The sequence below is a fragment of the Anthonomus grandis genome, chromosome 8 (assembly GCF_022605725.1).
Source record: "Anthonomus grandis grandis chromosome 8, icAntGran1.3, whole genome shotgun sequence".
Lineage (NCBI taxonomy): Eukaryota > Metazoa > Arthropoda > Insecta > Coleoptera > Curculionidae > Anthonomus > Anthonomus grandis.
In genome coordinates, this window is record NC_065553.1 from 1,178,090 (window position 1) to 1,194,717 (window position 16,628).

The 16,628-nt window shown below is 33.9% G+C and overlaps 1 protein-coding gene across 16 annotated transcripts in view; it reads left to right on the forward strand.

Moving 5' to 3' along the window:
• Positions 1-16,628, forward strand: part of LOC126739503 (phosphatidylinositol 4-phosphate 5-kinase type-1 alpha) — a 115,069-nt gene that overhangs the window by 51,766 nt on the left and 46,675 nt on the right. For 5 of the 16 annotated variants that reach the window (XM_050445222.1, XM_050445218.1, XM_050445216.1 and 2 more), the window contains 3 exons: positions 873-944; positions 1,059-1,106; positions 6,921-7,199. In XM_050445222.1, coding sequence (XP_050301179.1) covers positions 873-944; positions 1,059-1,106; positions 6,921-7,199 — 399 coding nt within the window. The remainder of the gene's footprint in view (positions 1-872; positions 945-1,058; positions 1,107-6,920; positions 7,200-16,628) is intronic. The other 11 variants (XM_050445223.1, XM_050445224.1, XM_050445229.1 and 8 more) reach the window with 5 other exon arrangements.

Sequence of the window (16,628 nt, forward strand, 5' to 3'; positions counted from 1 at the left end):
CATGGTTTCTTAAAATTTGGCCCTTAAAAACTGACATTAGTAGGCCTTGGAATTTGCATGGCAGAATTTTTATTTGTTCTGGACCTAACATTTAAAAAAAACCCGAGCAAAATCGCACCAAAAATAAACTTTTTATCGGGGTGACCCGAAAACAAATGGGTCACACTGTATATAAAGTTTAAACACGTTTTTTTTTCATTCAAACGTTTTTTTTTTGTGCATATATTATAGTTGATTATATACCTTTCTTTCTTACCCTCATAGTTTTTATGAGATCCACTCAAGATAATTTAAATTTGTTTAGTTTTTCTTACTTTATTTTTATTTTGAGTCGTCCTTTTTTGAGAAGTTTATACATAAAAGTTCATTTTATTATAATATGTGCTAAATATTTTCATATAATTGATGGAGAGGCTGGTTTATCAGGATTAATCAATTAGCCTCTAATAATAGAGCAACTGTTTTTAATCCGTGTTGTGCTCAATGAAACAAAAACATAACCTTGTCGTATATTTACACAATTAACTCAACCGAATGTATTCAAGGCTTTTATCCCCTTCCCCCTCCAAAACGCTTCAGATTCTTTTATTGTTGTTAATTGCTTATACGAACTGTTCAATGACAACGGCCAAGGTAATTTTCTTGATTTGTGTTTACTGTTTAGCTAAATGTGTTGGCCCTCCCCCCCTATGTAAAACTATTTAATTTGCGCTTCTATTGTTTTTCAATGCGACAACATTTCTTACTTATAGTGCAGTTTTATGATTTTTAGCTTGTGGTACTAAAATATTGGTGCCACAATGGGTTCCAATATTTTCCTACCTGTATCAGTTTCGACTTAACGTAAATAAAAATTTTATATTTTGTTGCAGCTCTAAAACATTCACCGTCGAAACGAAAATCGTTATCGAAGCCGCTCAGGCACGAGGAACTTTTAGAAAATAGTGAGTATGCGTGAACATTTTACCATAAATTCGTTTTAAGAAAAAAAAATCACCAAAAACTCCCGCTTTTCACTGTCTCTTTGCTAAAATCAATTTGGTTTTTGGATCGTTTAGCAAACTCACAAGCTCAAGCTGTTCATCAACAAAATGGAGCGAAAGCTGGTGAGTTTATTGGGGTAAAATTTTGCAAAATTATATCATAGTGTTTGTTTTTATTTGGAGTGTTGTTTTATTGACCGCACATGTATACATACATACAACATTTAAGAACTCACTCAACATCTTTAATTGCTTTTCTTATTATGTGTTACGTATCTTAAAAGAAATTCGAAAATTGAGATTTTTTTCTGTACAAAAGTAGAAATATCTTAAGAAATTCTTACACTAGGAAAGTGGGACATTTTTGCATGTTCTTTTCGGAAGTAATTACACAAGTCTTTAAAAATTTTCGATAATTTTGATTGAAAGCATATTTTTTGAAAACAATATGAGTTCATTTTCATATTTTAGCGAAATAGTCCGACTCCGAAGGAGGAGGCGCTTGAATGCAAAATTATTTTAACATTTTTAGGCATGAGTGTAATTTAGGGAGAAAATTATTGAAATAACGATTAAAAAAAATTTATATTAACAAATTTCTTATATAAACAAAAAAATTATAGTAATTATTATTAATTTTATGGATTCTGTTCTAAAGCGCGACATATTTCTTTCTTAAAAAAATATTTGACATAATAAGATTGTGAAACTGACATAATATTTAAATAAAGGGTGTTGTTAGGAGTTACTACTGGCAAATCAGATATATTTTTTAAACGTCAAGAATTTGTATTGTTTCTGTCAATCAACAATGAAAACTTGACGGGTGGTTTTCCATGTTGCTTTTCGATAGATGGAGGGGTTGGATGGATGAGTGTAATTTTCGTCTAAGAGTCTACGATAACGAAATACATACATGGATCAACAAGTCCTAGGAGTAGCCACTCGCCGCTATTAACAAATTCATATGATTTTCAGGTAGTACTAATCTTCAAACGAGTGAGTGTCGAAAGTCCGCTCACTAGGCGGATTGGGTTATAGGGTGGCATCGCATTACTCTAATATTGCTTTTATTCTTATTTTTGATATTGACCAGGTGTGCCTAGCTTAAAGCGGTATATTTTTTTTGGAGAAGTTCATAATAAAAGATTCACAGATATTGCTACAAGTGGTTTGGGGTACCTGTGGCAAGGACGGTGTTTAAAAAAATTGTTTGGTGTAGTAGGAGGTGAAATGCGAGTGCGTGCGATGAGAAAATTTTATTATCATTAATCTTCGAGTATACCGAATAGCTACATTTGCAGCGTTTTGGTTTTAATATGTGAGTTACCTCAGAGCATTATCAAAACTTATTGGAAGACGATTTGGATGAATTCTTGGAGAATTTGCCGCTTACAAAGTTTAGAAACACTTGGTAGGTAACAGTTTAATGGTAGCAGGGAGAGCATTATAGAGTTTGGGAACATAGAAGGAAACCCAACACTTAACCTTGTGTATCCTATAAAAATTTGTATATATATGTTCTCTATTTCTCGTAAAATGAAAATTGTACAATTTTGTATGTGGAGTAATCACTAATATGATGTTTAATATGTACTAAACTATATGATATATAAATACTTCTCTGTAAGGAAACTATCTTTGGTATCTAAATAATACAGAATATAGAACAATAACAATAAGATAAAAAAATTCTCTCCAGTTTTGGACTGGCTTTTTCTGCTTCTTTTCACCACCATCTTCCACCTTATCATCAACTCAACCCTTGAAACATCTAGCTGCCAGAATCTGCATTCCTCTCCTTCGATAGTGCCACAACTGGATGCTATCTACTGCTTCAATTATCCTCTTAGATGTTTTAAAGCCTGGCATCTCGCTGACCTGAGCATTCAGACTAAGTGGCCTGCTGCCAGTCATGAGCAAAACCATTAAGATACCCTTGCATGGACGTTAATTGTTAGACCATACAGATATCTATTTGTTATTCATATTTGACTAGGGACACATAACTGTAGTTGCTATTGGTTTCAGCAGGATGGTTTGCCCGCACATAATGCCCTATCGTGTGCGAGTATCTATCGAACATATTTCCGGGAAAATAGATAGGTACACATTCAACAGTTCCGTGGCCTCCTCATCTGGCGGACCTAACTCCGTTTGATTTTTTCTCGGGGAATAAGGCTAAAATTCTGTTTACCGCCGTGTTTTTGAAGCTAAGGATCAGCTGAGTAGAATAGTTCTTCAAATGTTCGACAGCATTACAGTGTTTTAAATTCGACAATTAAAAGGTTTTATCTATGGTAATTTGTTTGAACATTATCTATAATCTAAATTAGTTTTTTTTTGGGTTTCTAGTAAGTACTTTTTAACTAATTTGTTTAGTTAATTAACATATGACGTGACTTACCTACATATATGAATAAAGTTTTTAAATCGTTAATAAAGTGATTTTAATTGAATGTTTCGAAACACGAGTAGTAATAGCCTACTACATCATACACAGCGCCATCTTTTCACCGCCTACTACCCCAAAACATTTGGAATATACAGGGTTACTGGTAATTCGATACATTCCTTTAGAGATGTGATAGGGGAGGGGGTAAGAAGTAAATTGAACCCTAATATGTATTATGTAAAAGTTGATAGTTTTCGACATATTTAAATTTTTCTGTTTTTCTTCAAAATGTAGACCTTAGTGGTTTAAAAGGCAGTTTCCAGAATATCCGCTGTATATTTTTTTAACTTTTTAGGCAAAATACATGCTCAACACAATAGTGTTACGTTTGTAATGGCAAAAGTCCCGCAAATAGTTGTAACCATAGGTAAATTCTCGATGCAAAGTGTAATTTTTTTTTTCTTAAATAAAATACTACACTTTCTAGTGGATATTTTTTGAAAAAAAAATATGCTACATTCTTCAAAATTTACGTAAAACTTTCTTATTATCTAAGCTAACTCATAGGCTATAAATGCTACCAAAAATTTTAACAGAATTTTGTATTTTTATTATTAATAGTAAGAACGCACTTGAAAAATGCCAAGTGGTATTTACTTCTATGGTATTTAAGTACTATAGCAACAATTTGTTTTTTTAATTTTATTGTTAAACATTTGATGTGTAGATAGTCTGACAGCAATAATTGTTGTGGAAAGTAGTTAAATTACGAGTTTCGAGTTTATTTTTCTCGTGTTTTCAAAGAAGGTATTCTATTGGTTTCTGCGCTATGGTCACGTTTACTAACGCTGAATATGCAGATATTATGTTTGTTTATGGGTTTTGCAATGGTAATGCCGCGGAGTCTCGCCGAGAATACCAACGTCGCTTTCCGAACCGCCGCATTCCAAATGTCCGTGTTTTCGCTTCGACTTCGTCGAAGTCGATATCGAAACTGGTCGGTATCGAAACTGGATCCGTAAAACCAAGAAGAGGTGACGCTGGCGCTCCTCGCGTATATCGAGTAGAAGATGAGGAGGAAATATTAAGACATTTTGAAGACGATCCAACCACATCCACTAATGCCGTAGCGCAGCAAACAGGATCATCGCAAATGAAAGTTTGGTCCACGATTCGGCAAATGGGAAGCCATCCTTACATTATACGCCTGTCCAAGGATTGGAAGAAGGGTAGAATTCTGCAGATTTATTATAAATTCTGAAGCAGACAATAGAACTTTTTTAACCGACATTTTGTGGACGGACGAGTCAAAGTTTAGTCATGAGGGCATTACAAATTTTCATAACCTTCATTTTTGGGCCGAAGAAAATCCCCGTTTAAAAAGAGAAACCAGTTTTCAAAGAAAGTTTTCTGTAAATGTGTGGATGGGACTTATTGGCCGGGATGTAATAAGACCACATTTTTTCCTGGATTTGGATATTTATGAAAATTTTGTACGATATGACCTACAAGATCTTTTTGACGATATTCCTCTCGCCGTTAGAGGACGAATGATATTTCAACATGACGGCAGTCCAGCTCATTTTCGGCGGTCAGTTCGGCAGTTCCTGGATGAACGTTTCCCGAATCGTTGGATTGGTAGGTCAGGTCCAATAGCTTGGCCAGCACGAAGCCCTGACTTAACCCCGCTTGATTATAGCATATGGGGTCAAATGAAAGCACTGGTTTATGCAACCCCAATAATTACCCGGGAAGATCTTATCCAAAGAATAACCAACGCTGCCCAGCAGATCAGGAATACCATAACAACTAGAACAACAAAGACTGAAATGAGAAGGCGCTGCCGAGCCTGTATTCGCAATAGAGGCTCTCATTTTGAACAAGATTTGTGAAGGTAAATACTGATAAATGCGTTACTTTACAATTTATAATAAAAATACAAAACCATGTCACCTAACTTTTAAGCATTCGTATCCTGTGAGCTAGCTTAGGTAATAAGGAAGTTTTAAGGAAATTATGAAGAATGTAGCATAATTTTTTTTCAAAAAATATCCACTAGAAAGTGTAGTATTTTATTTAAGAAAAAAAAAATTACACTTTGCATCGAGAATTTACCTATGGTTACAACTATTTGCGGGACTTTTGCCATTACAAACGTAACACTATTGTGTTGAGCATGTATTTTGCCTAAAAAGTTAAAAAAATATACAGCGAATTTTCTGGAAACTGCCTTTTAAACCACTAAGGTCTACATTTTGAAGAAAAACAGAAAAAATTAAATATGTCGAAAACTATCAACTTTTGCATAATACATATTAGGGTTCAATTTACTTCTTACCCCCTCCCCTATCACATCTCCAAAGGAATGTATCGAATTACCAGTAACCCTGTATACAAGTGATATAATTAATAAATTATTATAATTAGCAGAAACTGATTTGCAATCTTGTTATAAAGCAAAAGAAAGAGTGAAATTCGTTTAATAACCAAAATTATTTTGTACTATATTTACACTAATCGTATTTTTTAATTGGATTCTTTAAATCGCCAAATTTCCACACAGAACGGCAACGCTGTGAATTTCGCTCAGAAATATTATCGCGATAAAGGTATTTGGCAACTGCGCTCGTTGTTTACTTTTGCATGGTACACCTGTCGTAAAATATTATTAGTATTAAAAGAATATTTTGAGTGGTTTCAGTGGGTTTTTTTAATTAATATTAAAACTAAAAACTCCCTTTTTACTGAAAAATGATAAAGAAGTTTGAAGTGGGTTCAATATATTGGGAAAAAGGAAATTCAAATCGTTCCTTTCACAGGCGAGTTAGGTGTCAATGGTGCCATCCTTCTAGGTTATAATATTATGAAAGACCGCATATTTGTAAAGTATCTATTGAGTATTGGATACCAAAATTAAGCATTTTTCGTTTGCCAGCAATATATTTATAGTCCGGGCCCACTGTTATTTAATCAATATAATCCGTATCTCCTGGAATTCTAAAGGAGTTTTAATATTTTTTTGTCTAGATATTAACAATGGATAAACGGCATTTTGTTAGGCTTGAAAATTCGCAACTGTTCTCTCATTTTACCATCTTCGCATCTCTTTTTTTTTCCGCGATCCCCACGACAGATATCCTTCTATTGGACTTACTATATATTTCATTATAATAACTGGTTTTCTAAAAAAATAAATTATGGCATATCTTTCCAAATATCTCTTTCAAAGCAATTTTGCCATTGCCCACTTTTCTAGTATAGACCCTTTTTAAGATATTTTCAGTTTGTTCGGCAAGTACAGGCATAAAAAATCATTTAAATTAAAGAGGATCAACTACTTGGAACTAAAAATAATGTAATTATTCTATTACCCATCACTCTTAACACAGAACACAGCAATCATTACAAACAAACCTCACATTACTTTTGAACATACTTAAGCAAAAAAAAACATAAGCTCACATTCTTTTCTCTTCTTTTCACGCCGCTCTTCTCGGACTACCCCCACCGAATTCCCCCTCCCATGACCCATCCTTTACCAGTCAGTCCAACTGAAGTCACCACCACAACCACAAAATCGGCCCCGCCCTCTTCCACCCATCACCACCACCACCACCATCAACCGCCCCAGACGATCACCGCCTCCACCACCCCCGGTACGGTAATAACCGCCACGTCCCCGCCAAATTCTTCCGCCCCTCTGACATCCCCGCCTGCGATTTTCCCCGCGGTGTTGGTGGGGCCGAAGCAGAAGGTCCCGCCGCCCGTCCCACCCCGGGGAACCCCCAAAAATAAGCAACGGGTCGATCTTAATGGAAAAGGTGTGCAGCAGCAGCAACAGCTGAAGAACCGCGGTAGAGTTTGGTCGCATGCTTCACCTTGTAGCTCCTCGAAAGGCGATAAGAGTGTCACCGCGATCCCTAAAAGTAGCTTTGATAGTTTGCATGGCTCTAAGGGTAGTTTTGATGCAACTGTTAAGGGTTTCGCTTATATCAGAACGAGCCCTAAGGCTCCCTATAAGGGTTACGTCACCAGATTGGTGGCGAAGTTTAATAATAAAAGTTCCACTGTAGACAGAAATGCCAAGAGTACGGTATGTTTGTCACCTAGGGGCACCAGTATGACAGTGGAGATTGACAGTTCGCCCAGGCTGTTGAAATATAGGGACTTAAAATAGTTTTGGTGCAGTTAAAAGCAAGTTTGAGAAGTTCGTTTGAAGTGTGTGTGTTTTATTTTTTTTTTGGGGGTTTTTGCTTTCCCCAAGAGTAGTTTTAGGTGCTGGAGTGATTCGGAGACAATAGCGTCAATAAAAGTTATTTTTGTCTCCATTTAGAATATACAGGGTGCGAAATAATGTGATAGCGTGCAACTGAAATGGACAGGGGCGTAGGCAATCAAAACTTTGCCAATTTCAGGCATTATTTCAAACTATGGTGCTAATAAGGTATGAAAATGTTGACTTGTTATTTATTTTATTGATATTATATCACTATTTCAGTAAAAATCAATTTAAAAATTACTCTATACCTCATAGGCTCAATTATTTAAAAGAAGAAAATAGATTTGTTCACGTATTTAGAAGATGTATGAACTTAAATCTACAGGGTGATTGACGACCCCTTATATAGAAAAATGGCAACATCTTTGATTTTTTAAATGTAACACCCTATATATTGTTAGATATTTTGATTCCTTTCTTCATTTTGAGTCTTTTTTAATCATACTTCCCTATCCCTATCACTAGCAGTTTTCGAGAAAAAAAAATTTGCGTGTTTTTTGTTAATAACCCAGGGATAACTAATTGTTTATTTAGTAAGTTCCTAAAAAGCTCAAATTTTCAACATCACTTTAAGAGACCCTCTTGATTAACTTCCCATAGCCTAATTTAATCAGCATTATACAAGGTCATCGAAAATTAAATTAATATTCATTAATATTAATTTAAATGGCGCAATGTCCATTTTTTTAAATGAACTTGTCGTCATTAATAGCACCTATATTTTATTTCATATAACTTAATTAAAAATCCAAAATGGAAAACATTAACTATCATATGAGTTTTTGATGAGGCTATTTATTTTCCATGGATAATGGGATCTAATAGCGAGAACATGTACAGAGCCATAACTACTTGGCATATAGGATAAAATGATTTTTTCTTTCCTATCTTAACTTTTTAAGATGTGTTTAATAAAAAAAATCCACTGTCACGTGCCTTCGTTTTTCCTTAAAATGTCAAAAAAATTTCATGGTTAACATTGTTACATGCAGATTTTGCCCTAAACATGTAACATTTTTTAACAGGATTTCATATAAATTCGGGGCAAAAGTTTATAGGTTTTGGTATCGGCTTGAAAGGGTTGTGTGATTTACAGTTTTATAAATGGAATTTGGGGTTTGATAGAAATGCAATTTATTTTTTTTTTAAGGCTTTTGGGGTTTGATTATTTTTAGGAATGTATTTACCTACCCTATCCTGTCAGCACACCTCTGTGGAGTTAGTCGTATTATGTTTCCTTAGTCCCTATTCATGTGCCTGGTGTTGGGAACTTTCTGACCTTTGATTTGGTTGTCAAGAGTTTCTATGAGGCCGGTATATGTCTGGGGTATGGAGGGACTTCTAGAGGGTGCTGTTGTGCCACAGATTGCGCTATGAGTAAATAAGATCTTTTAGATGGTGATCCGTTAGTGTAGGAAAACTTACAAATACTTTCTTCTATAGCGGAATCATGTTGGGCAAGGTATCCTAATTGATTTGAAATTGGCCTCCCCAGTTTTGCTTGCTATATTTCCCTTCAATTCTTCAAGTTAGGTTTTAGTTAAATAAACGTGTAATGACTATTGACACACTTGTTGTTGTGGAGGTTTGGCAGCGTTGCTGTTTCCCATTAAAGTTTGGTTTCCATTTGGCGGATGACGGAGCGTCATAAATCAGGCAGAGCGACGTAAGAGGAAAATTGTAATTTCGTAGCCCCGTTGGGAGAATTTTGTTAGTTTTCCATGTTTTAGTATCCGAGCAGTATCATTTTGCTGTGGTATTGCGGAGTTTCTATTTTGATAGAGTGAGGCTCCGCGTAGTTTGCACCAAGAGGCAGGGTCAGATCGTGTCGAAGAGAGAGAGTGACAAGTTCACTGCCAGTGTCACCTGTCACAGTTGTCAGTTCCTTGTCCAGCCGGTAGCCGTCCCGTTATCAGAAAGAACAGTCGACATTTTGTGGTTTTAAGGAAAATTTAAGTTCATCTTGCCGGGAATTCGGTTGAATGGAAAAATATTCCTCCCAAGTTTTGGGGTTTAATTTGATGAACGTCTAGTGGAAAGTTGTAGCCGAGAGGATTTCGGATTGACCTGATATTTTTGGATTCGGTCGGCTGCTCCCACACCATTTATGGGATTTTAAAATTTTCTAACCACAAAACGAGACTCTAGGCCTCGCTCACCACCTTACGTATGTAGCAACATGTTGGTAATTGCCATAGAATTGATTGTGTGTTTATTTTACTGATTTTTTTTGTCCTCTATTTTAGAGGCCTCTCCTTTTTCTCATTCTCTCCTCTATTGGTCTCTTCCTATTCTCTGGTTTCTTCTGGTCATCCCAACACTGTTGGTAACCGGCTGAAGTGAGCCTCAACACAGCCTGGACTGAGCATTGTACTGTGGCTATGCGATTTTGGATTGGAACTTGCCTGAAATCGACTTGCCCATGTGGTTGTAGCTGACTGGTTCCAGAGCTGTCGAGTTAAGCTACCTTAGCCAAAATACACAAGAGATTAGAGGACACGCAAGTTTTTGCACATTTTATTTTATTTTCCTTTTATTGAACGGTTTGATTTAGGGTTGGGGGTTGATTTATTAATTTGAATTTTATGGGTTTATTTTCTTTTATGTAAAACAAAAACGTTAAGGGGTTCTTGCTAAGTCTATTAATATTAACCTAAGGGTTCTCATTTGAGTCTAGCATCGACATAATTGATTTTGACATTGAGCCTGGATCACCTTGTAAGGGATTGGCTATTTGCTACAAATAACGTATTTAGTCATAGTGTTGGTTGTTGGTTAATAGGTTTTATTGCACCAACATACCATTAATAGGCTTTTAAATTCGAACCTTACTATTTAGAAGTTTTCTTTAGATTAATGTGACTTGACTAGAGTTTGTAAAAGGTATTTAGGGCCAGTGAGGTATTGTGAATTAGGCTCCAAACATATACTTCTTGTAAACAACACGTGATCACGTTTTGGATTTTCCCCTTGAACAGTAGTTCAATGCGGATTTGTTTTTTTTTACTAATTCCTCGCCTTAAGCATACCTCAAGTAACTCTTAATTCTTTTATCAATTTTTTTTTATTTACTTAAAATTACTACAGTATTACATTTTGAATAATTATCTAAATTTAAATATCTCAGTGGAATTTATTTTTTTTATATAAATGGAAGTGACTATGTAAATTCTTGGATGATTATATCAATCTGGTGGACCTATGGATTGTTATTTGAGTTTTTTCCAAATTATTTTCAGCTTTTAGGATCTAGGTACAAGCATAAATATAGGTCATCATTTTCTTGATTAAGGGGGGCTTATATTACCATCATAATATATCAAAGTTTGGTGTAAAATATTTAAATCAAGTAGCGCTCTTATTAAAATTTCTCCCACTACCTTCTCCACTGTCTAAAAGCTGGCGGCCACCAATTCTCTGAATTTTTTAAAACAACATTTGCTTGTCTGGACTTAGTAATTTTTTTTGTGGTTGGATAGTAGGTATGACTCACACGGGTTGGAAATAAATTGGTTTGAACCAAGTTACGCGTTACAACATAGCTAAAAATGTGTCTTAAAAAGCTAAGATAGAAGTGTGAAAATCAATTTTTCCTATAACAAATTGTTATGGATATCTATAGCCTCTTAAAGCTGAAAAAAGGCGATTTTCAATTTGTCTCTAATTCAAAAACTACTTTTTTAAAGTACAAAATTATTAAACATAAGTTGAAATTTTGGCACAATCACAAAATCAAATATTATATAGGATGTTCCATTTAAAAAATTATAAAATTCTTCTGCCACGCCTTTTGTGAACACCCTGTAGCTATATGTCAAAACAATTTTAAAATGTAGCTTATTTCATTCCCTCTATATAACAAAAATTAGTTTTTTTCTTCAAAAATACAGCTATATGGAGGAAGAAATTTTATATGAGTACAATCGAGGAAGGGAGTAGACTGAATGGACACGCTGTATACCCAGGAGCTGAGGTTTTACCTATCGACCTCTGAGCTCGTTTCTTTTTTTCAACTTCCTACCTAACTTCTTTTTTACTGAAATTGAAAAGAACGAAAAATTCATTAATTGAAGAAAAAGATCTAATTAACCTTTATCAAGGTAGTTTACCAAAAATACATAAAATTAATGTTCCCGTAAGACCTATAGTTAGTAGCATTAATTCACCCTCTTGCAAAATATCTCTTAAATATTTATCTCCGCTAATAATTCTGACTTATACAATAAAAACTACAGTTTTTAGAAAAAAAAATTCTACAAGTTCTTTTAACTCACCTGATCTTTTGGTAAGTTTTAACGTTGTAAGTTTTTTTACTAATGCCCCAGTTGACAAAACTTTAAATATTGTTAAAAATAAATTAGAGAATGATAATAATTTGGTAGAACGCACAACACTAGATGTTTGTACAAGTTTAGTTGTATAAAAACTACTCATTTCCAATATAATAATGAATTTTATCAACAAAAGTTGGGAAATAGAAAATAACGAGGTAGACCTGGACAGTTTTTTAACAACTGCAATAGATTTTATTAACAACACTTTAAAACAATTATCCAAAAAAATTTTTAGAAAATAAAAAATAAAAACGCATAAAAATAAATCAACAACAAATCTTATTTTACCATTTATTACCAGAACTATTTTTAAATCACAGAATACATTACGGCATCTATTAACAAAAATTAAACCACTTAATGGAAATTTGGTAAATAAAATTCCTTGTACTTGTGATAAATTTTACATAGATGAAACCTGTACATCATTATCAAAAAGAATTAATAAACATAAATCTTATAAAACACTAATTTTCAAAAATCAAAAATTACATAACATGAATTCGACAATAACCATAGAATAAGCTGGACTGCTTATTTAATTTTAAAAAAGGAACCAATTTCAAAATTACGCAAATTAAAAGAAAGTGCATTTCTAATGTTAAATAAAGATAAATGCATAGCTACTTGTTGGGTTGATTTTAATAATACATGTATCCTTTTGCTAAATAGAGAGGTGGAACAGGACATTCTTAAAATTAATTGATAATTGGAAACATATTTTATTCATGTATTTGTTTATTAAATTATATTTCACACCCTTTAACTTTTAAAAAAGTAAGCTTTGTATTTTTCTGAAAATGTACTTTTTGAAACAGTTTATCAAAGTCAAACGTCAAATTTAAATAAAAAAGTAGTTTATAAACTGTGATAAAAGGTAGCAAAGAACAAAAAAGGTAAGTAATTTTATATACAGTAATGGCCAAAAGTAGATAGACAAATGGTTTTTTAAAAAAATCAAAGGAAATAAAAATTCTATAATAAAGATATTAAAGTATATTATGGGCAACATAAATGTATAAAAATAATAAAACATTCTTTAGAAACAATCACCTAATTTGGTTAATAAGAAGAAATAACTAAATATACGCTGGACAAAAGTAGATAGACAAATTTAAAAAATAACCAATACTCTTTTTCTCAAAAGTATTTTTTTTTAATTACAAACTAAACCATCTACAATATTAGTATTTTGTAAAATACCCCTGATTGTCTATTACAGCCTGAGATCTACGTGGCATTGATTCAATAAGATTGTCTATGAGTTTAAAACCAATATTTTTCCATTTTTGTTGCAACCGTTCGAATAATTCACCTTTATTTGAATAGTTTGTATTCCTAATATCACGATCTACAACTTTCCATATATTTTCGATGAGATTAAGATCGGGTGACTGGGATGGCCATTTTAAAACTGGTATTTTTTCTTCTTCGAAAAATTGCTTCATAATTTTGGAGGAATGCTTTGGGTCATTATCTTGCTGAAATTGGAATCTCAATGGTAAATTGTCTTCGACATAGGGCAACATAACATCTCTGAGAATATCCCTGTACATAAACCTGTCCATTATGCCATCTATGAGATGTAACGGGCCATCACTGATCCACCTCCATGCTTAACTGTGGGTTTTGTGTACTTGGGATTCAAACGCTGGCCAGAAGGACGTCTAACATATTGAATTCCATCGGAATTAAACAAATTAAACTTCGATTGGTCGCTCCAGCAAACACGTTTCCATTCATGCTTTGTCCAGTGTATATGCTGACGGGCAAATTCCAATCGGGCTAAGCGATTCTTTTTTGAAAGCAATGGTTTTTTTGCTGGCCTACGTGCAAATAGATTCTCTTCTACCAACCTTCGTCTTACAGTCCTTGAGGACACTGCAAATCCCTAGAGCCTGTAATTCTATCAGAATTTGACGAGAAGTCATGAAAGGGTTATTCTGGCTAATTGGTTTTAATTTGCGTACAGCTCTAACGTCCATTTTTTTTTGGTCGACCAGATTTATTTTTTGGCTCTTATGATCCTGTCCGTTCATATCTTTTGATAATTGCCCAAACAGCTTTTCTTTTAACATCAAATCTACGAGCAATATCAATTTGACGCTTACCCGCGCGATATGCATTAATAATGCGTTGTCTTAAATCAAGAGAGAATCTAATTCTGCGTGGCATGTTGCACCTTGAGTTAAAGAGAAGCAACACTATACTAATTTTATTTTATAAATATCTAGACAAAAAAAAATATTCCAAAATTGTTTTTGTCTATCTACTTTTGACCAGCTATATGATAGCAAGCAAAATATTTAACTGAAATTTATTGGTATCTTTTTATAGACCGCCTTGCAAATAACAATAATTTAAAATCTAGGGGACCTGTGGGTAAATCTTTAAACAATTATAAATAAATATAAATAAATAAGTCTTTATTTCCAACGGTCACCCACTTACAGGAAATGCAGAAAAAAAAATACAAATCAAAACAATAATAACAGAATAAAAATTAAATGCAAAAAAACAAAGTAGTAAAGTAAAACAGTTAAAACTAATTTAAAGAATAAACAAAAAGAAAAGAAAAATAAAAAAAAGAACTCAACAAACCTTTATGCCACACTTCTAAATAACAAACAGCATTAGACAGGTACAGGTTGTAATACTAGGTTATTGATTGAGTAGCCTCAGCACAGAAGATAGCGTATCAACAAATAGATCTATGTTGTAGTTACAAAGCGTATTAAACAAATTACATATGTAAAAAATCGGAGCTCTCTTGAAAATATTATTTAATGCTCTGTTGCAATAAAAAGTGCGAGAATTTCTGGAGTTTATCCTTGGGACAATGTACCGAATCTGATTTAAGAGTGAAATGCAGTCTATTTTGTTGTTTACTAGCTTATATAAGAAAGTTATAGCCGTTATCACACGACGATCGAGTAAGGTTTTCATATTGAACCGTCCAAGCATGACATTTTGGCAAGTGCCTCTGGCTGGATAAACGCCATCTTCCCTATAGTGCAAATACTTTATAAACCTGCGTTGTATATATTCAACGTTTTTGATTTCAGTTTCATATATTGGATGCCATATAAGTGACGCATACTCGAGTCTTGAGCGTACAAAAGATTGATATAATAATAGTACCACGCTGGTATCGTTAAAATTACGACAATTTCTAATAATAAACCCCAAAGACCTGGATGATGATAGTACAATATTCTGAATGTGGCTTTTAAAGTCAAAATTTTCATCAAACGTTACACCCAAATCCTTGATTTCATGGCATCTTGTTAAAGGAAGATTCTGTATATGGTAATCATATTGTATAGAAGTTTTATTTCTACAATAGGAAACAAGAAAACATTTTGATACATTAAGAAAAAGTCTGTTATTCTGACACCAGCTAATAATACTATTTAATACTTCTTGAAGATCTTGGCAGTCGGCTAAACAGTTAATTTTAGTGTAAATTTTCAGATCGTCGGCAAAAAGCAATTTATAACAAGAGATGATTGATGCGAGATCGTTAATAAACAATATAAACAACAAAGGACCCAAATTTGCTCCCTGGGGAACTCCAGATTTCACTATATATTGAGAAGAACGAAAGCCGTCGATCTCGACAAACTGCCTACGCCCATTGAGATACGAGGAAAGAAAACTTAACAGACCTGTGGAACAGCCCAGATAATCCAGTTTTTTTAATAAAATTCTGAGATCTACCTGATCAAACGCCTTCTGAAAGTCCATGTAAAGGACATCTACCTGACCTCTAGCATTAAGCGCCTGACACACATATTCAGAAAGACAGCTCAGGTTTGTGACACATGATCTCTGCTCCACAAACCCGTGCTGATCGATAGAGATGAAAGATTTAACTTGATTGTACAGTTGTTTATGAATACAAATTTCAAAGAGCTTGGAAAAATTGCATAAAATAGATATAGGTCTATAATTTCGAAGCTCCGACTTATCGCCCTTTTTAAAGATTGGTATGACTCGCGCTATCTTCCAGCAAGAAGGAAATATACCTGTGCGTATGCAGAGGTTAAAAATGTAAGTCAATGGTTTCGCCAATGCCGCAATACAGTTTTTCACTATGAAGCTCGGAATAAAGTCTGTACCGCAAGTTGACTTGTTTTTAAGTTTTTTGGAGGCTTCAATAATATCAGACTCATTTAAATAATTTAAAGTTACATCACTTTGACAATGTTTTAGTGTAGATGAAGTAAAGTTGTTAGCGTCAGACTCAATGTAAACACTCTGAAAAAAATTGGCGAAAGCATCAACTATCGATTGTGGATTCGAAAACTCATCGGCACCATCCCTTATAATACCCGGTATTCTAGAATCGCCCTTCCTCATTTGAATGTACCTCCAAAACTCAGAACTATCCCTGCAAATATTCGTTTCTATATTACGTAAATAGTTATTATATGCGTTTGTTTTTACTATTTTGAGAGTAGTTCGTATGTTTTTAAATTTATCATAATGGTAGATTGTATTATATCTTTTATAATTCTTGTGGGCTGATTCTTTACTTTTAATTAACTGTATGATCTCTGAGGTAAACCAGGGAGGATACCGACGCCTTCGATCCTTCCTCAAAGGTACAGTGTTCTGAAACATAACGTTAAGAG